Here is a 21565-nt window from a genome sequence, read left to right as displayed (position 1 = left end):
AACTGAAGCCTCGCCATCCCCAGCATCAGCATCGGAGCGGGAAGAACAGCCAGGCTGCCTGGACAGAAGGCACCAGTTTTTCCTAAAAGGAATCAACCCTCTCTTTCAGATTCCTTTTGATGAAAAACATAGAAAGTTATCTCAAAAGTGTCACTGACGCCTGACATTCCTCCAGCACAGTAGAGGGGAGGGGAAGAGACACAGAGAGAGAGATCAGGAGAGTCTCACGAAGCAGGTGATCTGGTGATTTTGTAGACCCAGAGGACTAGCTTAACAAAAAGACATGAAAAGGAAGGGGGAGAAATTGCTACCAGTGCAGTGGGAGGAACAGCACGACCCAGCAGGCCCCTCTCTGCTTTTCTGGTCTGTCCTACCATTATGTGGATGGTCACCACTACAAATACTGAGGCAGATCCTCTGCAGCTACAAACGAGGAGTAGCTAGTCAGGGGAGCTATGACAATTTATACAAGTTGAAGTTCTGGCCAGTGGAATCTCTGCTACTAGAAATCTATATTTCTGAAGGATATTCTGGTTCTTTTCTGGTTAGTTCAGATCAGCAGAAGAAATATTACAAATACAACTGTATTAGGGTTGATAGATGTGCAAATCAACATGGGAAGCAGGAAACAAATTGACTTACCTAGAGCTAATTCCATAAGATAGTTTAACATACCCCCACAGATCTCTTGCTAGGCCAAACTCACTGCGTTTGTGGTCCAACTTTAACTGGAGATTGACAGGTTTTGCTTTATATCAGCAATGAAAGGTTCAGAGCTGACTCTGGGAGCCATCCAATTTTAGAATGGGACCTTTTTGCAGATCATATTGTACAAAGCCAGTATTTGGCTAAGACAGCTCTCAAAAGAAACAAGTCCATTGCCCTAGGTCATTCAGTACCTAGGAGTCAGTAATGAGCAATGTCTGAACGCAATGCCAGAAAGTGATGTGCTGCGTGGAAAGCTGTGCTTCAGATGAGCTGCCATATCAAAAATTTCTCCTTTTTTTTTGTTATTTCCTGTGAGAATCAAGGTCTTTGCTCTACACTGTAGTTCCTTCACTTTGTTTTCTAAAGCTGATGCTGGCAGAAGGATACTCCTCTTCCTCTTGTAGGTTTTGGGAATTTAAAGTAGACCCCCATGTCCTACTTCAAAAGAGGATGTGTACCAGCTGGGAGAGGAATGCTTCTGAAATTAACTTTACAAAACACCGTGGAGTCTCGAAGGTACTACACAAGTACATGAGATGATTTTTGCCTTTCTGAGAGATGTTACTCTTCCACAAAACATAACAAATAACACAAATTAAACCAGCCTCCCTTTCAGTCCTTCCAGATAATATAGGTATGGCTTGAAGAATTTAAAGATTTTTGCTGAAACACTAATAAACCTTCTGATCTTTTTTCCCCAGCTATAATTATTCCTTTTGAATGCTGCCTGTAACCCCTAAGGGAATGTGCAGTGCAGGGGTTGCTGATGTGGCTGAACCTTTCCACCTAGATAAATCTCTTCTTTCTCACTGTTTAGCATCTTACCTGTGGCATTATTTTTCCCCTGAGTTGAGGAATGCCATTTAATTCGATCATTTTTATCCCACAATGTGCAGTGACTGTCAGGCATACCAATATCTGATATCAACAATAGCTTATTTCATTACTTTGTATTTTCATCTTCATTTGTTACAAGATATTTCATGAAACATTTAACTCTGCATTTGCAAATGTGAAAAGTGCTGAGGTAGAGAAAAAAGGTGTCGAGGATTTAATAGCCTAAATCCACCCCAAAAGACTCCTGCAATGCAGCAGAAATATACACAAAAGTAAGTGTTTTCAAAGCCAATTGTGGTATTTCAAAGCCAATTGTGGTATTCGCATCAAATTAAGATGTCCCTGCTGGCAGCCACGCCAATATACCTTAGAGCCTCAGCTCCTTACTCACCATATGGAGGACCATTGTGGTGTACTTCTGAAAAGTGATGTATGTGGAGACCTTATAGCTTGCTGTCTAGTAATGTTAAGCAAAAAAGATCATGGTAAAAACAAAAAGGAACTCATCCTTCTTTCTTAGAGACTGGTTTATAGTTGGGGGAAACAGATCTAAGGATTTCAGAACCATTCCTTGCATAAATGTTTCTTGTTATGAGACCTCTGCTAGAGCTGCCATCTTTGAACAGTTACCAGGTCTGGTTCAAAAAAACTCCAGAACTAGGAGATCTGTGAAGACGTTCCTGAAACATGACGTTTCAACTGATTATTTCTATATTGGCTCTGAGAGTTCAGGCTGGCCTAAAGAAGACCTTGTAATGATGAAAATGTCTGTTCCCTAAAGACTTTCAGCTTTAACTAGAAGATAACACTAGACAGCACTAGAAGTGAGTACTTTCCATGCCGTTCCAAAGGTTAATCATTCTCATTGTTAAATATTTCTGCCTAATTTCTCATTTGAATTTCTGCAATTCCAGCCTCCAGTTACTGGTTCTTGTTATGCCTTTCTCTAACAGATTAGAGTACTTTCAGATCTTGTAGTTTTAACTTGTAAAAGTACATATGCATGATGATCAATCTCTTCTCAGTCTTTTTGTAATAAGCAAAACATACTAAAAGTTGTAATTTGCTTACTCAGAATCAATTCCCTTCTTAATGTAATTGACAATAAACACAGATAGATGGAGCTCACCCTCTCCTAATTTGGCGGTACAGCATTTACCTCTTAAGAGCTAACCACAAAACAAGTGCACTTATTGTATTTGCCCTACACTTCTAATTTATGCTAGCCTTAAGTTATCCCTGTAGTTTCCAACCCTCCTCAATTTTCAAGCACTATTTTAAAAATGTGGTCACCAGGACAATATATAGTGGCCCTAGAATTTGCTCTGCCCCTACTTAAACATCCCTGGGGCGCACTGGACTTTTTGTTACTTCATTGCACAACAAATTCATGTTGAGCTGCTTCTCTGACATGACCATTCTAGATCCTTTTCAGAAGCTCTCTTTTCCAGGATAGTACAGTCTGTACTTAACCCCTCATTTCTTACTTCCAGATAAAGAAGTTTGCACCATGCGATATTAAAACACATTTTGTCTGAATGGATCACATCTACCATGTAATCTAGTATGACTCTCCTCTCAGCGTTACTGAACATTTTGCCACTCTGTGAGAGAGCTAAAGACTTTTTGAAGTGATTTCGTATTGACTGCCAGATCGCTGATGAAAATGTTGACTCGTGTAAGTCCTAGTATCCCATCCTCAGAAATACCGTTATTCAGTGTTGATCCCCCACTGATGATCTTTTGCTTTTTGAAATGCCAGCCAGTTCTCCACCCATGTAGCATACATCTTCAAGTGTTGCACAGCGCTAAAAAATGTCGTGGTAGGCAGAAGTAATGGAAGGTGCACCAGATCAGGTCCAAGGACAACTGTACGAATTAATTTTTTTGGTCTTGTGGCTAACCCAATATATGAATTAAATCATTATCCCACTTCAAGAGAAAAATGAAAAAAAAATCCTGTTCTAAATGAAAAGAAGTTTTACTAGACTAGAAATTAAACATTCTGGTTTTAAGAATTTTCCTACTTTAAAAAATACAGTAGGCTAAACTTGGCCAACGTTGTTTTAAACCAGGGTTTAAATGTTTCATTTTGAAAAAGTTGAAAGAAAATATGTTGACTTTTCCAAACTTCCCTCATTTTTGAGTTCTAAACTTCTCAAGAATTTATTTTTGTTTATCCCAGCAAACATTTTTGACAAGTTAAATGTAAGCGTTTTCTAGGTTTGATATTCTGCATGTACCCCAGGACAGGGACAAGTAGTTACCCACAGCTGGATAAGCAGTAGGTGCCTAAAACAGACTGAGATACATTTACAAAGCCATACGGTCTGGAATAAGCTTGTGGAGCCCCTTCACACCATATGGTCCACTCTACCCAGCGTTAAGAGCCTTACATATTCACAAACTCTAAATTAGCCAACTCACACATCAAAAGTAAACCGCAAAATTGAACCGTAAAAATTATTCAACAGAACTGGTCTTACAGCCAGACAGCTATAAACATCTCCAAACACAAACAGCTTATTGTCTGCAAAGAGAGAGAAAAAAAAAAGAATAATTATAAGAACAAGCAAGCAGTGAGCGTGAGGAAACCAATGGAACATCTCTCAAGTGTTGGAGCTGAACCAGATTGCTCAGGTACAATTTTACCTTCTGAACAACAATTTTCTGTAGTGACTGTCATAAAAACTGTGTTGCAAAATAGTTCACAAACTTGTACAACTACCATACAGCATTAAATAAAACGTCACAGCAAAGGAAGGAGGAGAAACATAGCAGTAAGACAGAGAATAGACATTTTTTCAGTTGAGGCTAGTATCACAGTGGGAGATAGAGACAATGGCAACTTCATATGGTGACAGAATGCTCTTTAATCTGGGGGCAATACTGCTGGATGTGACAACAGCAATTCAGTTCCTAAACAAGTGAAGGAAATGGATACAAGAGATGACAGAGGAGCTTTGCTTAGCACAACTATTGATAAACAATATATGTCAAAATCTTGTATCTTTAGCTTTGTTTGATGTACTCAGAAGAGGACAGTTTTCTCCAAGAGAAGGGAAAATATGTCATTCATAGAGCTGATGACACAGCTGCTGTCAGCACAATGCAAACCCGAAGTCAGATTTCCACTGAAGTCAATGAGAATTTTGGCATAGAAGGACTACAACAGAACTGCCCTTACAATCCTCCAAATCTCACTCAGCCTAGAAATTCTAACAGATGAATTTAGTCTACAGGAGTTTTGTCTCTTTTATAGTCTTCCTGCCTCTTACTGCACGGAAAGTTTTTATTTATTTATTTGTAATAGGAATATGTTTGCTTCTTATACATTCTACCCTTTTCTTCTCTAGTCGGCTTGTGTGTCTCTTCTAGATGAACCATGCCAGGCAAAGTGGGCATGATCCTCACCATACTTCACAAGATGGTAACACAATAGTAGCAGTTATTAATCGGCAACTAAATTTATTGTCCTATATGGCACTAAATACTGCCACTTCAGCACTAGCGGCACCTTATCCGTTTAAAGCTCCATCTAGTCTCCAGTTACTACAACTTCCTGGCTAATATTTTTCCCTATTTCACATTTTAACTATATCCTAAAAACTACATCTCTTGAGGTGTTTTAGAAGCTTCATTTAAAAAAACACTATGTAACATTTGAACATACGCCCATTACATGTACACAGCATCTGACATTTAATGCAAAAGCTTTTATTTTAACTCAAGTTATTTATATACCAGTTTTCATCTCTCTCTCTCCTTTTTCTCTCATGTCCTACTCAGTGATGCCTAAGTACCAGATATCAGATCAAGAAATTCTATTGCAATGCCATTTGCACTGTATTTTCTACCTTTTACTAGGATACCTCATCCTTCAGCTGGATGAACCATTAAGTTACTGAAGTTGTTGGAAACTATATTTATAGACAGGATGTCTAAAAAAGGGGCCTTTGTACCAGGCTTCCCTCCTTTTTTTTCTTTGCAATTTCAACGAAGACAACTGTATCAAACCTGCTGAAGCAGCTTTTCTGGGATTGTGCCATTGCTGCTGGGTCCAACTCTTCTGTTTCAGTTTGCAGAGACCAGCAATGCCTTGGGAGGTATCGAAGGGGTAAAGATAGGCACTACGAGAGACACCGTCGACTGAGGCTGGGGGGATTTCATCAGACTGGGGCTGTCAGGTAGCAGATTTGCGCCTGGCATCGCACATCAGGTCCCAGGCCCCAATGTGGCTGCAGTGTTTAGTGACCCACACCAAGCCCAGCAGCGGCCTAGAGACCAGCGTGCACAGATGGAGATGTCCTCCACCATCCTGCACACTACAGGCTGGCCCTGAAAAAGAAAAAGGCCCTTACGGCCGCCCCGTACCTGGGAAAGACCGCTCAACCCGACCGCCGCCATGGCAGCCACACGACCCAACACGCCTCCGCGCCGGCGGCGGACTGCATCTCCCAGCAAGCACTGCGCCATGCGCGCATGCGCCTGGAGGCGGGGGACCCCGCCCCGCCTCCGATTGCGGAGCTCTGAGACTACAACTCCCAGCCGCAACTGGGTCGCGCGGCGCATGCGCAAGCGCGCTCCCCGCCCCCCCACCCCCACCCCCCACAGACGCTGGGCCCCGAGAAGACGACGAAGGCGGCAAGATGGCGCTCACCAGGTGGGTCCGGCGGGTTCGGTTTGCCCGGGTCGGGGGAACTGCTCTCTCTCCTGCCTGCGTACGGCTCCCCGGCCGCTGTGTGGGGCTCCGGCCGCCGCAGAGGGCCGCGCTCAGACCTCGCGCTGCCGGGCCGCGGGCTCCCTAGGCGCTGGGCCCGCCGGCCGACGAGGCCGCGCCGCGGTGGGTCGAGCGTCGCTGCTCCCTGGGGACGGCGAGGGCCAGGCCGGGGGAGGCGCAGGGGCCTGCCCCGTACTGGCGGGAGGGGGCGTTGGGCAGTGCGGGCACCGCCTTCTGGACGAGGGGGCTCCTGCCTCGCGTGCTTCTGCGGGAAGACGGAGCCCCCGGCCTCGGCTGGAGGTGATCGGATCGGTGCGATTTCTGTGGGGGTTTTCTCACCGTTAGTGAGGATGGGAGGGCCTTGTTACGAGCTGCTGCGTTTCTCTGACCGTCTTCAGGAGTGCGACTTCTGTGGGCTCAGGAGCGCCTTCCGTTTAGGAGGTAGATGCTTCCTTGAAGACATGTAAGAGGCCGTCTAGATGAGCTGAAAAGTAGGAAGTCAAGAATTCGGGGCTCAAGTTCTTGACTTTGGCTGGCAGGGGTTTAGTGCCAAGGGGGAGGATTGTCGATAGATCTCTCTGTGGACGTTCGCTTTGAGAGAAGAGAAGGGGGAGTCACTGAGACTAGGGGTGTATTTTCTTTTTTCTGATTGGTAGTAGTGGAAAAAAAAATACATAGTGGTCTGTCACACTCTTGTTAGAGAATGGTCACTGTCATGCTGCTGCTCAGGCAGGATGTGAATATGGGTGAATTTAACATCAGGTTCTATAGAAATCCTTCAGAACGTTGACAGAGCACGAATTGATTTTGCCCCTTTAAACTTGGAAGTTACTGCTCTGTGCTTCATGAGCACCATGCTCAAGTTTCGTGAATCTCTATTGATCAATGGTAGAGAGAAGAAGAATAGTCTAGTTACAGATTCAAGTGTCAGTTGAGTTTTGTTGAGTGAAATTCTCAAAATTAATTGTCTCTCTTTATTTTGGGCTATCTATGGATGTGCAGTTTTTTACCGGCTCCAACCCAGCTGTCTCAGGACCAGCTAGAACTAGAAGAAAGGGCGAGAGCGCAAAGATCGAGGCAAACTGCTCTAGTGTCATCACGAAGAGAACCTCCCCCGTATGGTTACCGGAAAGGATGGATACCACGGATGCTGGAGGTATATGCTTACAATCACACTGTAGTAGTGTGTCTCTGTTCATGAAAAAAAGTGTATTTTTTGGAGTAGAAATAAACTCTGAGCATCTTGAATGTAGCACAAAGAATTGTGTGAAGCCTTACCACATGGAGAACTTCCATCAAAGCTGATGGATATGTTCTTGAGTCAGGGGAAGTTGTTGTAATTAACTGTGTTACTTAAAAAGTTTTATGGTAAGCTGTATATTGTATGGGCTCTTCCCTTTAGAAATTATTATGCAGTAATGTGGAAATGGTTCCATGGCCATGTCGGTTTACAGTCTCTCAATGCAAGGATGCTCCAAGAAAGACATCTGTGTTTTCCCCTCATCGTTATTTGTTAAACACGTGATCTAGGTTATAGCTGGAATAAGGAAACAGATATATATATATATATATACACACACACACATATAAGAGAACAGACTACTTATGGGTATTCTGTTCTTATGGTAACACGAGGTAGCTGCTAGTGTGGAGGGAGAAACTCTTGTTGGAATTGAGAGGAAAACTTTAAAATTTGTCATTGTTAAAGTGTGTTACTGGCAGAAGGGTCTTGGATGGTAATCGTGGATGGTAATTAGCTGTGATCCCGGCCTGTTTTATGTGATTTCAACTGGAAGAGTTGAAAATTTGGATAGAAAATGCAAGTGTATAACTGAATACAAAAATCTTTTGGTGTGATTTGTCATTGCAGATTTGGAAAAAAAAAATTGCAGACAGTACTTGAAATGGTACTTAACACAATGTCTGAGACCTGTTACGATCAGCCATGAGCAAGTGTTCTTGGGACAAGGCATACTGTTCAGGTTTTGGTACAGTGTTTTGTGATCCAACCTTGTTCACAAATGCCATCATTTCATGAGCTAATAACAGCCTTACTTACATAAATACTTTACGTTTGGAACCATCTTTTTAAAGATGGATCCAACACAGTACTTTGGTGATCCATTAGCACTAAAAAAAGGTGACTTCAAATAGTTCCACTGCTCCTTTAAGACAAACTTCTTCTGTAAGCTCTGCATTTAATAATGTTAAGAGCTCTACATTCACTTAAACTTTCTGCCTACGCTACTTCTGATGTTAGCATATTATTCTCCAAGTGTTAGCTAAGAACTTCTTAAAAAACTAGGTCAAGGTTTTTAAACAATTTCCAGCATCACTGGGCCACAAAGTGATACAGATCTCAAAAGGGCTGTTAAGGACTCCCTTGTCCATCTAGATAAATACATATTCTTCAAGGGTAATAAATGTTTCTAAAGCATAACCTTGGTCCCATGATTCTGGGATGGCATCAATGGAAAAATCCATTCTTAGAAGATCTAGAGTACTTTGAAAAGTTCTGAGGAATGACTAACTTTTGTTCCATGTAGTATTTTAACATTGATTCTGTAACGACTTGTTGCATGTGGGACATCCGGTAGAAGACCTTCAGTAATTGGTCCTGTATTTCAGTGAGCACTTTAAGCTACCGTGAGCGTGTGCTGCTGTGGAGGGGTGTTCTGCCCACTTACTCCAGCTTCAGTCCGCTCTCTGTGTTGCACTGGCAAAACTACTTGTCCACATGGTGAATATGATGGAGGATCAACCTACTGAAAATGGAACCAATCTTTTTCATTGATCTGATTCACTGTCAGGCTCTGCAAAAGCTATGCCACTGCAGCCGAAAGAGGAGGAGATGCTGGTGCTGCTTAGGCAAATGCTTCCTCTGAAGAATCTAAAGAGCTGCATTTGGAACTATAGCCTGAAATTATTTTAGGAAGAGTACCAATTGTGTATCTTCAGTGTTACCGAATCAGGATGATCTGCTTTAAGAGGTCTTTCTTTTTTTCCCTTCAGTAAATGCTTTTAAAGCAACATGTTGAAAAAGAGGGGAAGCAAACCCTTTTGAAAGTACCGGGGTAATGGGTACTTGCCCGGTTTTCAATGTATTACCATGTCAAAGTAAGGAAATCTGATAGATTGGCATTTGTACCATTTTAAAGCTGTGATACAGGCTTGGAAAGGAATGCAAAGCTCTTAAAAAATTTTCTTTGGTTTATTATGGTAGGAAAGTCAACAAATAACCAGGAAGGATTTTCATCAAAAAAGTCAGATTGTTTAATTTTAGTACTTCCACAGTTGCCTTATCGTAGCAGTTAAATTCTTGAAATCCTAATTACTTAAGTCACATATGAATTGACTGTTTGATCGTGTACTATCTGTAACACTTTAGTGTCTCCACATTCTAGTGAATGATATGGGGCCTTGCTTTGTGCAAGGAATAGTTGTAGATACTTTCCTGCAAGATGTCCATGGACTTCGATGTCTTTTATTTTAAGAAGTGTAAGTTCTGTAATGCATTGCTCTCTCAATAGCTAAGATAGTAAAGCAGCTAGAGCATTCTGGCAATGATTGATTGTTTTGTCTTGATCTGTTTGTTTGTTTTTGTTGCAACTGATTAACTCTTTTGTTCCGTTTCCCAAGTCTTTTACTGTCTTCTTTTTTCTTGTAGTCATTCACTATATTTTCCTTTTGTGTAGGATTTTGGAGATGGGGGTGCTTTCCCAGAAATTCATGTGGCCCAATATCCATTGGATATGGGCCGAAAGAAGAAAATGTCCAATGCTCTGGCAGTTCAAGTCGATGCAGAAGGGAAGATAAAATACGATGCAATAGCTCGACAGGGACAATCAAAGGACAAGGTAATTTTCCTTCAAATGCGTAAACTGGGAATGTATACTGGGGAAATTGTATAGGTACACGTTGTGTGTACTTAAACTCATTGGTTTGGCATTAGACTACTAGAATGCCTCCTCGAGGTACAGTCTTATTATAAGTTTAAGAACTGAAAAATATCAGAGAGAGATGAAGACTTGGACTTGGAGAATAAAATGAACTAGAACTCAATTGCCATGCTTGTGTGATCCTCTCTGCTTTGTAAGTAAAAGGTAAAATAAGAGCGATGAAAGTGTCTACACAAAATTTTCTTGACAGTTTGATAGCGTTCCTTAAGAGACCCTTCCAGTGAAGGTAAGAAACTGGAAGCAGGCTTGGTCACAGAGAGCCTCGTTTTGGTGTGGCAAAGGCAGGGCGCAGGAAGAACGCAAAATTCCTTTCAATTTCCAGAATAATATGCTTTCTGCCTTATTAATATCACATGTTGATGTTTCTGCTGTTTTCAATATTGGGGGGGGCTCTTTTTTTTCTCCTTAAAAATGCAGCAAGAATTATTGAATTATTACCAGTGTTTATACTCCAAAATTTCTGTGTTAAGCTTAGTTCAGAACTGTGGCAAGACTTCTGCTGAATTTAATGGGAGTGAACTTTAATTTCCTGTATACAGAAGCCTTTCCAAAGAAGAGAAGATGACACTTTAGTCTTGTGGAATCCTAAATAGTACCGAGGAGAATCTGAAAAGAGCATTAAATACAAAGGGTGGTTTAGGTGATATATACAGATAACTACTTTCAATATAACAAATTTATTTCTCCTGCTTTACTGTAGGATGTGTTGGGAAGCTTATGGGTAGGTAACATGCGTTATGCCTTAGTGCAAATGAGAAAGCAGAGAAACTTCTTTAAAGCAAGAGGTGAACTTTGCGTCTCAAACTAAAAATAGGGCAAGCGTTCTAAGAGTGGAGAATTCTGGAGAATTTTTATTTTTATTTATTTTTTAAACAGACAAGATCAATTTTTTAAGCTCATCCTATAGTTTCCAAAGGTATAGAAGGTTATGGCCAACAGGATTTTATATTTAACTAATACTCAGTTGAGTGTCAAATAAGTGTCCCATCTTGTATATCCTCATCCTGTGGGTCTTAAATTACTGCAGTATCTTTGAAAAAAAAATGAGTCAAATCAATCAGACCCCAAGCCGTCATGGGGATAGAAAGTAATCTGACAAAACAGAAACCATAGTAGTGGCGGTATTTTTGAGGGGACTGCCTCTAGAGCTTGATCAATGCTTTATGTAGGATCTTGAATTGTTTGCTAAGAGGAAGATGCTGAAATATTGATTACATTTATAAAACTTTGTGATTACACTTGATACTAAATAGAAATTTGACATACCCCAAAGAATAAAAAAAGACTTGTAGCAGAGAAGTGGAATGATATAACAAACGTTGATTATGGGGAAGCTCTAGAGCAAATAAGAAACAAAAAAATCAGTATAGTTAAGTTTTTACAACTTCGCTAAAATATGTCTTTAGCTGTGGGATCAGGTTCAACTTTGAAATGATAGATAGATTTGAACATCTATTGTGTGTCTATTGTGTGTTTGAAAAAGACCTAGAGATGATGGTAGACCTCATCAAGAAAAAATGACTAACTTCTGAAGTTATGTAGTAGCTCAGAAATTGCTCTGCCTTACCTCGCTCATAGTTAGGAAAATGCTTCAAAGAACAGGTCTTCACAGCACTTTCTGGAGTCCTAAGCAAAAGCTTGGAAGAAGAGCTTGAAAAGTAGTTTAAAAAGCCAAGGAAGGTTGTAATGAAGTACAACTATAGCTGTTAACGTTTATCATATTTAATTCATGAAGAGATGTATCAGCATTCATTAACTTATCCATATGGCATCCTGTAAAGAAGCAATAATACTATTCTGATTTTGTAACTATGCCTATCAGTATAGAACAGATGAGTGGCTTTTCCAAACCTCAGCTCTGTTAATAGCAGAACTGGAATTAGTTTCCTAATTCCTGACTTTAAGCTCTGCGTTCTGGATCAAGTTGGTTCTAATAACATGCAGTTGGGTGTAAATGCTGAAACTAAAGATTAGGTATCGTGATTCAAGGGAGAGTAAAACTGGGGTAGAATTAGATAGTGGAAACAACCTAGTTGGAGTAGTAGAAGTACTATTGCTTGATTCCTCTTTTAGAGGACCTGGGAGAGTATTAGTAAACGTGCCCTAGGGAGCAGTTCTTCAGTGATTTGTGTTCGGTTGGCTAGGTACAACTTCTGATAGTGCAGTGTAAGTAGCATTACATACAGAAGTTTCAGCATCATGAGAGATGCATTTTGTAATTCAGATATTTCTTCAATCGCAATTGAGTTAAAAGAAACAAATACTTAGCAGGTGAGGCAACCAGGTAGTGTTTCTCATACCATTCCATGAGCTAACGTTTGGTCTGAGTTAAGAAGCAAACTTTGCTTTTGCTCCAGTGTCTGAATTCTTTTGAAGCTCAGTTTAGTATTTGGCCTTCTTGTAGATGCAGCCATGCCATCATCCAGATCCTATATCTAAGTGGCTTATCAGCAGCTTTCACTATTGCAGCGGTTCATGTCTCTTGCATCTGTTCCCTTATGCATTTAAAAAATAGTTGCTTCAGAGGTTTTTCCTCAAAAAATGCTGACATAATTGAGATAGTGTGACAAACCTTCTGTTTGGAGATAGCAGAAAGTCTGCTAGGTGTGGTATGGTGGGTAAAGATGAATCTGGACGTGTGACTTTGTATCTGAAGATGAAGTTCCGTGTAGCTCCAGGTGAAGACTTCCATCGCTGGCTGTACGGTTAGCTGTTGTGGGTTCTCCCAATACTGTCTATACTCATGTAACTAATAGCCAGACTAAAATAATGCTTGGAGCGTTAATAATTTATATGTTTTAGGGAGACTGATGAATGAAGTTGTCTTGTTGGTCCAGCACTGTGGCTTAGATGTTAACAGAGGAAAAAGAAGCCACAAATCTAATGTGCAGTTTTCTCTCAAGATTGTGAATTAAATTGAAACATTCACAAGACATAGTAGTTGCATTGTTTAAGGAATTTGTATCACAGCAATGGGCCAGGCTAAGAGAATGTGAATAGAACTAAAATGATTGAAAGTATTCATTACTTATAACGTATTTAACTTCTTGGTAGAGCTTGGTGTGAGAGCTTGTCAGCAATTCTTTCTGTGGTATGTTTGCCAGGCTTCCAACCAGGTAATTGTAAAATTGTAAAACTTCTAAATTGCTATGTACTTCAGGTGAAAAAAACCAATGTTTTCTGTAAAAACAGAAATTTTAAAAGGAATACATTTATTATACAGCGCTTAGCAGTAGCTTCTTAATTTACACATAGGATTGATAAGCACTGGATATACAAAATAAAATACAATGAAGGAAGGGATTTTAGTGTTACAAAGTAAGCAATTTTTGTCAAGACGTTTCTTCCTGTCAGGCTTCTTGTGGAACTCTGAATGTGATTGATGACTAAATCCTGCCATAAGCTAAAGTATCTTAAAGAGCTAGTTAGGTAAGAGTATTCTCTCTTTGATGGCATGCTGGCATACAGATTTCTAATTGCTGCCTGTGAAGGTTGCCTCTGCCAGAGAAGGAATCATCTGGTTGTACCAAAAATTGAAGATTTGATTTGTGGCTAGACTTCAGATTCTACTTTTCAGTAGATAATAATAATACCTGAAACACAGGCTGATGCTTCCTTTCCAATTTCATAGATGAAAAAGGGTAGTGAATGGGCATGCGAAAATAGCAAACAGTCCTAATCTCTTTATCTTAGAGTAATAAAATGTCTGAAATTACTGTTAAAATAGATAGATATCTAGAAAAGCAACACAGTGCAGTATCTTTCATCTGACTCTGTCTGTATTGCCTCCAAAAAGGACTCCAGTTAGAACATGCAAGTTTATCAAGTTTTTAATAGAGACAGGAATTTTGGTATTTTCGGGCTAATTTCATCCATGTTCTTGATCCACATTGCTGCTGCTTGCCATATGCATGCAATATTTGGGGGCTTAATTAGTTCACGTAGTTCATTTATATCCCAGACATCTCAGAGAGGAGAGAGTATTGTGTAGTTTTGAGAGAACTTCTTCGCGCATCCCCGCTTTTTTTTTTGTTTTGTTTTTTGGGATAATCTGAGTTCTTTTAGCATGCTTGGTTTTTCATGTGGCAAGACGCTTCGGGCTTGCTTAATGGCATTAGAGGAACACTACTCCTCAGATGTCCATCACTCAACTTTTGAGATGGTGGATTGTTACTGATATTCAAGGATTAGAAATCTTAGGAGTGAAGGATAAGAATCCATAAATGGCTCTTGTGTGCCAAATTAGTATTGAGGCTACAGGTCAGCTTCACAGTTGGGCATACACTTTACTCCGCTTGAAATAGTAATTATAATGACTTTTAACCCTTTGATGTGGAACATTAATGAAATGCAATAGAACCTTTTCCCTGTAATGTTATCTAGTACTGTTCTTTGCCTATATTTAAAGTCAGGATGTAAAGCTAGTGAAAACTAGCTAAGTGATCCTAGAAAACAGAAGTATAAATGTGGGTTTTCTGTATGTCTTGGGGAGCCCAAGAAAGGAATAGTGTAGGAATGAGAAGCAGGAAATGGTGGTGTCTAATCTCAGCTCTGACCGTGATCTACTTAACGTAATACTTAATCAAAGTAAAGAAACAATCTATTTGTAAAATGGGGTCCAGACTATTTTCCTATTCTATGAAAGTCATTTAAAAATGTATAATTGCAGTGCACTTCAAGTTGTATACAAGTGCTAATTAGTACCTAAATTATAATCTAGGCCAGAAACGTTTCCTTTGGAATATTTCTTCTATTTATTCCTGTTCTTCAGCACTAATAAAATATAACGTATTTCAGGTTATTTACAGCAAATACACGGATCTTGTGCCAAAAGAGGTTATGAATGTGGATGATCCTGAACTGCAAAGACCTGATGAAGAAGCAATTAGAGAGGTATTGTATGCATTAATGTGCCTAGTTATTTGAGGTACGTTGTATGTCTTGCATGTTTGATGAGATGCACACTGATATTTTTGTCCTCAGATAACGGAGAAGACAAGAGCAGCCTTGGAAAAGTCAGTATCTCAAAAAGTTGCAGCAGCCATGCCAGTTAGAGCAGCTGACAAACTAGCTCCTGCACAGTACATTCGGTATGTAGTGCTGATGTGTATATAAGATGCTGTTATATATAAAACTGAATAAAACAAAGACATTTCTTAACTTCCTGAGAACAAGACTCTTCCTCTTAAATTATCTTCTTCAGGAAGTATTATGAAGCCAGGTTGTGTGTTTTGAATTCACTTACTAATGACAACCTAGTTTGAAGTGTGTTGAAATATGCCTCAACATATAAATAGTTGTCAAACTTTGAGGGGTTATTGTTTTTCAGCAACAAATTATTGGTTTGTCAGGGAGCGCAATGAGTCTTGCTGTCCTGCAAGCAGCTTCTTTACTGGGAACTTCTCTCCAAAACAAACCATGTAAAAAAGATTCTTCCCTTATATAAAATGATCAGTTGAAAAGAGTTCAGAATTACTAGGAAGCTGGTACATACTTATGATGATTCCCTGCCGCAACCACAGGAGAATTGTGTAGTAGGGTTAAACTTGGCCTGAGATGAATTCTGAGTATGTGAAGAGGTTCTTAATAAGTGGTCCCCAGAGATTCGCAAATATAGGGAAAGAGTATTGTGACATGCTTAGTGTCTCTCTGTTAGTTCATTCCTTCTCTTACTTTGGAATCTAGGTTAATACAGGAGAATGTAGCCCTGGGAAAATGTGTTCTTTCTAATGTAGTTGATGCTCTGTGTTTAGTTCAGCATCCCCTGTGCCATCACCTGCTCCTGGCTTCTACAGTGGACGAGTTTTAAACTGGTGTGAATAACTTAACAGTGAATTGAGTGAGAGCTGAGGTGGGAAGGGAATGTCTCTCTGTGTGCGGAGAACTGAATGTTTTGACCGTTTTATTCAGGTACACACCATCTCAGCAAGGCGTGGCTTTTAACTCTGGAGCAAAACAGAGAGTTATTCGGATGGTAGAAATGCAGAAGGACCCCATGGAGCCTCCAAGATTCAAGTAACTATTCAAAACTTCTTCATGGCAAATAGAAGATTCTAAAGTGCATTTCCATACAAAGTGCTGATCATGTTTATTTTTTTAATCATTCAGAATTAACAAGAAAATTCCACGTGGACCACCTTCTCCTCCAGCTCCAGTAATGCACTCTCCCAGTAGAAAGGTATGAAATGCAGTAGCTGTTCTCAGGTTTGACTTCTAGGTTTGTTCCTATCTGTGTTATCTCCGTGCGTCTTCTCCTTCTTCTTCTTTTGATGTGATATTAAGTGATAAACTTGGTGCTCACTGTGGTCTTCTGTGCTTGGGCAGGTCTGAGAGTTTTTTGTTTTTTTTTTTCTCCCCATATAATTCATCAAAGGTTAGGTACGTTCCTCATATATTTTATGCAGGTCTGCATTACTGGAGCTGTCCATGGTTTGGATGAGTTGACTGAGGCTCTAGCCTTGGTTCACTCATGCTGCTTGTAGGCAACACTAGAGAATTTGTTTGTATTTTTAAAGGTTATCTTCCCTCTGGGAGATGAGCGTAGTTGTTCATGAGTTTCCCACAGCCTGAGCCACTGTTAAACGTTTGAATGTTAACAAGCTTGCTGTAAGTCTTGTGGTCTGTGTGATGATAGTTTGAGAAGGGGGTGGCTGAATAGCTGTGTCATAACTTTCTTTTGCGTTAGCAAAGGTATAGTACACAAACGACCGTTTAACTGCTGCTGCTAAGAAGGGTTGAGGTTTTTGTAGCAGTGTCCTGAACTTTGTACTCTAATTTGTCTAAATAGTTTCATAGCTGTCCGTGATAAAGAAAAGTGTTTCTTTTTGCTATAATTCTAAAGACTTCCTTTCCTCTCCCAAATCAGATGACCGTGAAAGAGCAGCAAGAGTGGAAAATTCCCCCGTGCATTTCAAACTGGAAAAATGCAAAGGTAATTAAGTTGTCATAAACTCACCCTCCTAAAATTGCACTCTGCTGGGAGACTTCTGTGAATGATCTACAGCCTGAATAGCATTAGTTTTAAAGCCCTAGAGTTCAGTAAACTGGCTGCTTCCAGCGTGGGTAACACACAATTGTACAGCTCGGTTTTTTTCTTCCCTACATATTAGGGTTGTCAAATTGACAGGAGTATAGAGCTGAGAGAGAATATATTACTTCATGGCAGAGATTGTACATTTTGAGAGGCGAAACATCATTAGATAAAATCCCTGTAATAGTGCAGTATGTGGAGCCTGAAACCAAATCCTCTGGTGCTCACAAAGTAAAGCCATCTAAACTGAAAAAGTAAAAGGTAATTTTTAGAGAATCAAGCATGGTTTTTTGATACAGCAGTCTGAGTCTCCAGAAAGTTCTGAAAGTTCTTCTCTTTGCATCCTTGCGCTAATTAATTTTAATCACTAGTTAGCTTAGCTATTTTTATTTCTTGTAAGAGTAGGTCTGTGCTGTCCCTTTGGTTTTATCACTAGATAGGGGTGTGTGTGTGTGTGTGTGTGTGTTAATGTTCAGAGGGAAGGTAGAATTTATAATATGCTGCAATGACTGGTCTAATAGTTCTTCTCAAACTTACCAAGCTCTTGTTGTGAGGCAGCCTTTCCAAATGGCGGAAGGAAAAGCTGCATGTTAGGATATTATTTCTTCTGCCCCAACACAGCTGCATAACTGGGACTGACACTAATTAGTAGATCAAATTTTAGGTTACAGATGCGAAAACCAAAGCAAACATTTTGTAGAGCTCTCTATAAAGAATCTTATCTCGTCTATAAATACTTTTTTGCTTTCAAAAGCTGAAGCCTAAATTGGCATTTAGTGTCTCTTGCTTTTGCTGACAGCCTTGCCCCTTACTTTGTCATTCTGGATCATCTAACCTTTCGATAGATAAAAACGGTTCAGGGAAGTTAAATTATAAGCACAAATGGGAAAACTGCTTAGACACTAGGAAAGCCGTTGTCTGTAGTTTTTAACACAAAGCAAAGAGTGGAGCTTATTGATCAATAAGCTATCATTCTCATTCTGTTAAGATGTCACTTGAAGGGAAAACATAATCCTGATGAGGAAAAAAATGGAGAGAAGCTAGTATTATCTGGTACAAATTTGAAATACACATAAAGCAGGTCCACTGAGGCATGTTAATGATAGGCCAAGTTCTGTGGGTTGTTTTGTTTTATTGCACAATGCTTGTTTCTGTGATTAACTGTCTGTCTATTTCAACTCCAGGGTTATACCATTCCATTAGACAAGCGCCTGGCTGCAGATGGCAGAGGACTGCAGACAGTTCACATTAATGAAAACTTTGCCAAGCTAGCTGAAGCTCTCTATATTGCTGACAGAAAGGTCAGGTGATTGTTTAAACGGGTTTGTTCCACCTTCTTTGTATGTTCGTTTCCTTAGAAAAATCAACTTTGAATAGGTTCTAGCTCTTTAGTTTGTCATAGCCCCAAGATTCTTGAATCAGTGGTTCAGCATGGATTAACCCATTGGAGTTCATGGCTTCTGTTTCTCAGCTCTAATTGCTGTGGTTATCTGGCTTTGAATTTTGCTTCTATGACTCAATTCCTGCCCTGCTTACTGGGTAACTCCAAGACAGAAGATAGGCTTTCATCCCAGGTGCTAGCTTTGTATTGTTTTAACTAGGGATCTTATGTATGTAGGCTCGTGAGGCTGTAGAGATGCGTGCCCAGGTGGAGAGGAAGATGGCTCAGAAAGAAAAGGAGAAACATGAAGAGAAGCTCCGAGAAATGGCCCAGAAAGCCAGAGAGAGGAGAGCAGGGATCAAAACCCATGTTGAAAAAGGTACATTGCTTTGTTACTAGGATGCTGTAGGGGTTTTTGTAACCTCTGTAAGGTGTACATTGGGATAAATAACCTGAGAGCTTATAATAGCTAAATATTGACTGTAATTTCTGAGCATGACATCTGCATTTCATGTCTTCACTGGCTGATCCAGTAAATTAGGTTAGTTAACGGGGGTCTATTTTGATGGGATCTGAATTTGAACGTGGTAGCTGTATGTCAGTGTATAGATGTTTAGGAGAACGTTCAAAAATTCAGAGATGTCACTGGATCACAGTGTAAGTAACAGCTTTCATGGACTGTTCTAACCTATTTTTTTTTTTTAAGAAAGGCTTGTTGCAGATAAAGAGCAACATTGGTTGCGTGAGGACAACAAGCAGTGGAACAGGTTGTCCAGAGAGGTTAGCAGTCTCTGTCCTTGGAGGTTTTCAAGACCTGAGTGGGCAAAGCCCTGAGCAACCTGGTCTGAATTCAGCTTTGCTCTTGTTCTGAGCAGGAGGTGGGACTAGAGACCTCCCGAGGTCACTTCCAGCCAGGGTGATTCTGTGATACTGAGGCACGGAATGCTCTTGGAGGCACAGAGAGATGCCTACATGCTTGAATTATGTTTTTATACTAACATGAATTAAAAGGCATAAATATTGTACAATGTGACGTGTAGGTGTTTTCAGGTTTTACTTCCTAGATAAGCAAGTACTCTTAAGTTTTTTTTGAAAGCTAAGAAAACATGTCTGTCTTACACCGGTTGAGGAAGACATATGTTTTTCCTTATGTTCTGTTCAGTTTGCTTAAAATGTAAAAATGTACATAGTGCTAAGGGTCACCTCTCTTCTGTACATAAATAGTGAATTGAATCACTGTGCCAGTGACTGTGGCATAGTTGATTCAAATTTCAAGCATTTGTATATAATTAGTAATCTCATATTTGTACAGAGGATGGAGAAGCTAGAGAGAGAGATGAAATCAGACATGACCGGCGCAAAGAGAGACAGCATGACAGGAATCTCTCCAGGGCAGCCCCTGACAAAAGGTAAGTTGCAGAAGAACACTGCTTTATTCCTGAACTGGCACTGGCTTCCCCATTAGGTAGACTTACATAGAGCTTTTCCATTTTGCTTGATGCAAGTGCCTGAATTATGCAGATACTTGTGCATATACTTAGTAGTATGAAGTACCAGTTCATTTGTTGGTATGAAATGATATCACTGCATTAGAGTACTGTAGTGTTCCTTTGATAAGGGTTAAAAGCTCTAGTACCGTTGTTGGTTATGTGCAGAAAATATTTGGATTTGCAATTATAAGACTTGAAGAATATGTAAAAGGTATTTGCCTCATACCTTCCTAGCAACTTAAGAGTCCAGCATGCTAGTTTGTAGTGATTAACATAGCACTTAATTGTGTAATCTCTCCCTCCCCTCCCCTTCTTGCCCTCCCCCTTTTTTTTTTTCCTTTTTTTTTTTTTTTTTTGGAGAATTTGAGCTTTGAATAACTTCAGCCAAACATCTCTGACCAAGGAAATTTAGGATCCTCTAGATGTAAGGAGGAGTAGTGTTTTGTTTGTTTTATTAGAACTTCAGTATATTCAGATTTAATTAACATGTTGACAATGAAGCTTGAAACCTGGATCCTGTAACTTCACTGAGACTGGGTTATCATTAGTGGTTTTATTTATTCAACCTATTCATTTGAATTGAGCTTAGATTTATGAGTGTAGGCTGAAGTATCTTGTTTGCTCAAGCCAGTGAGATTTCTGAGCACAAATGGTTTCTGGAGGCTTAAAATCTCCAATATCTTAAAATTAGATTGCTCAGCCTTCCTAGAATATAATTACACTGGTTCTTGCAAAAAATAAATATGACATTTTGGACCAAGTCAGCTTGATGTAAACTGCAGATAGTGTAAAGCAAATTTAAATGTCATGCCCAGCTGAACATAACTTTCCCGAATGTTTCCCTTGCCAGGAGACAAATCTTAAATGTTACATAGTAAGGAAGGGCAAAAGTCGAACTCTAGCTCCCAAGAGAAATTGTTAGTAATTAATACAGCAATCAGGCTGCAGTTGAGCATGTAAACCAATATAGTTTATCTGACTTAATAAAATTTAATTTTTAATTCAGGTCAAAGTTGCAGAGAAATGAGAACAGAGATATCAGTGAAGTTATTGCCCTAGGGGTACCCAACCCCAGGCCATCCAACGAAGTCCAATATGATCAGAGGCTGTTCAACCAGAGCAAGGTAAAAATACCTTTTCACAGCTGTGTAGCTTTCTAAGAGAAGGACGTGCAAACAGCTCATCTCTCCTTTGTGGTTATGGCTAGAGTAGCGGAGGGACCCTGTTCTCATGGATAGTGTGGATGAGCTCTGAAAGGAGACTCAACATAACTGATAAAGAAACTGTTCATCTCCTTTATGGTGTAGCTATTGCAACAAAAATTGGGTAATTTGAATCGGCAACAGGATTAAAGGGTTTTGGGGGTGGGGGGAGAAAGCTATTTTGCCTTCAATCTGGAGTGAATCCATCTTCTTTTATATAAATATACTGATTGAATAA

General features: G+C 40.0%; 2 protein-coding genes across 9 annotated transcripts in view; one reads left to right on the top strand and one right to left on the bottom strand.

Annotated features, from left to right (window-relative positions):
* The window catches only part of ADCK1 (aarF domain containing kinase 1), a 94721-nt gene extending 88100 nt beyond the window's left edge, over positions 1–6621 (bottom strand). For 2 of the 8 annotated variants that reach the window (XM_068946687.1, XM_068946680.1), the window contains exon 1: positions 6206–6421. Coding sequence is in view for 3 of the 8 variants with exons in the window: in XM_068946674.1 (XP_068802775.1) it covers positions 5920–5952 (33 nt within the window). In the remaining 5 variants the exon portion in view is untranslated. Of the gene's footprint in view, positions 1–5919; positions 5982–6205; positions 6463–6604 lie in introns of those variants that run through there. The other 6 variants (XM_068946681.1, XM_068946682.1, XM_068946679.1 and 3 more) reach the window with 5 other exon arrangements.
* Positions 6115–21565, top strand: part of SNW1 (SNW domain containing 1) — a 17204-nt gene continuing 1753 nt past the window's right edge. The window contains exons 1-12 of the mRNA XM_068946673.1: positions 6115–6208; positions 7268–7421; positions 9961–10122; positions 15022–15117; positions 15208–15314; positions 16135–16239; positions 16333–16402; positions 17090–17155; positions 18439–18555; positions 18873–19014; positions 19948–20044; positions 21132–21249. Coding sequence (XP_068802774.1) covers positions 6195–6208; positions 7268–7421; positions 9961–10122; positions 15022–15117; positions 15208–15314; positions 16135–16239; positions 16333–16402; positions 17090–17155; positions 18439–18555; positions 18873–19014; positions 19948–20044; positions 21132–21249 — 1248 coding nt within the window. The 5' untranslated portion in view covers positions 6115–6194. The remainder of the gene's footprint in view (positions 6209–7267; positions 7422–9960; positions 10123–15021; positions 15118–15207; positions 15315–16134; positions 16240–16332; positions 16403–17089; positions 17156–18438; positions 18556–18872; positions 19015–19947; positions 20045–21131; positions 21250–21565) is intronic.

The sequence above is a fragment of the Struthio camelus genome, chromosome 5 (assembly GCF_040807025.1).
Source record: "Struthio camelus isolate bStrCam1 chromosome 5, bStrCam1.hap1, whole genome shotgun sequence".
NCBI classification, from domain to species: domain Eukaryota; kingdom Metazoa; phylum Chordata; class Aves; order Struthioniformes; family Struthionidae; genus Struthio; species Struthio camelus.
This window is presented reverse-complemented; position numbering and strand designations above follow the sequence as displayed.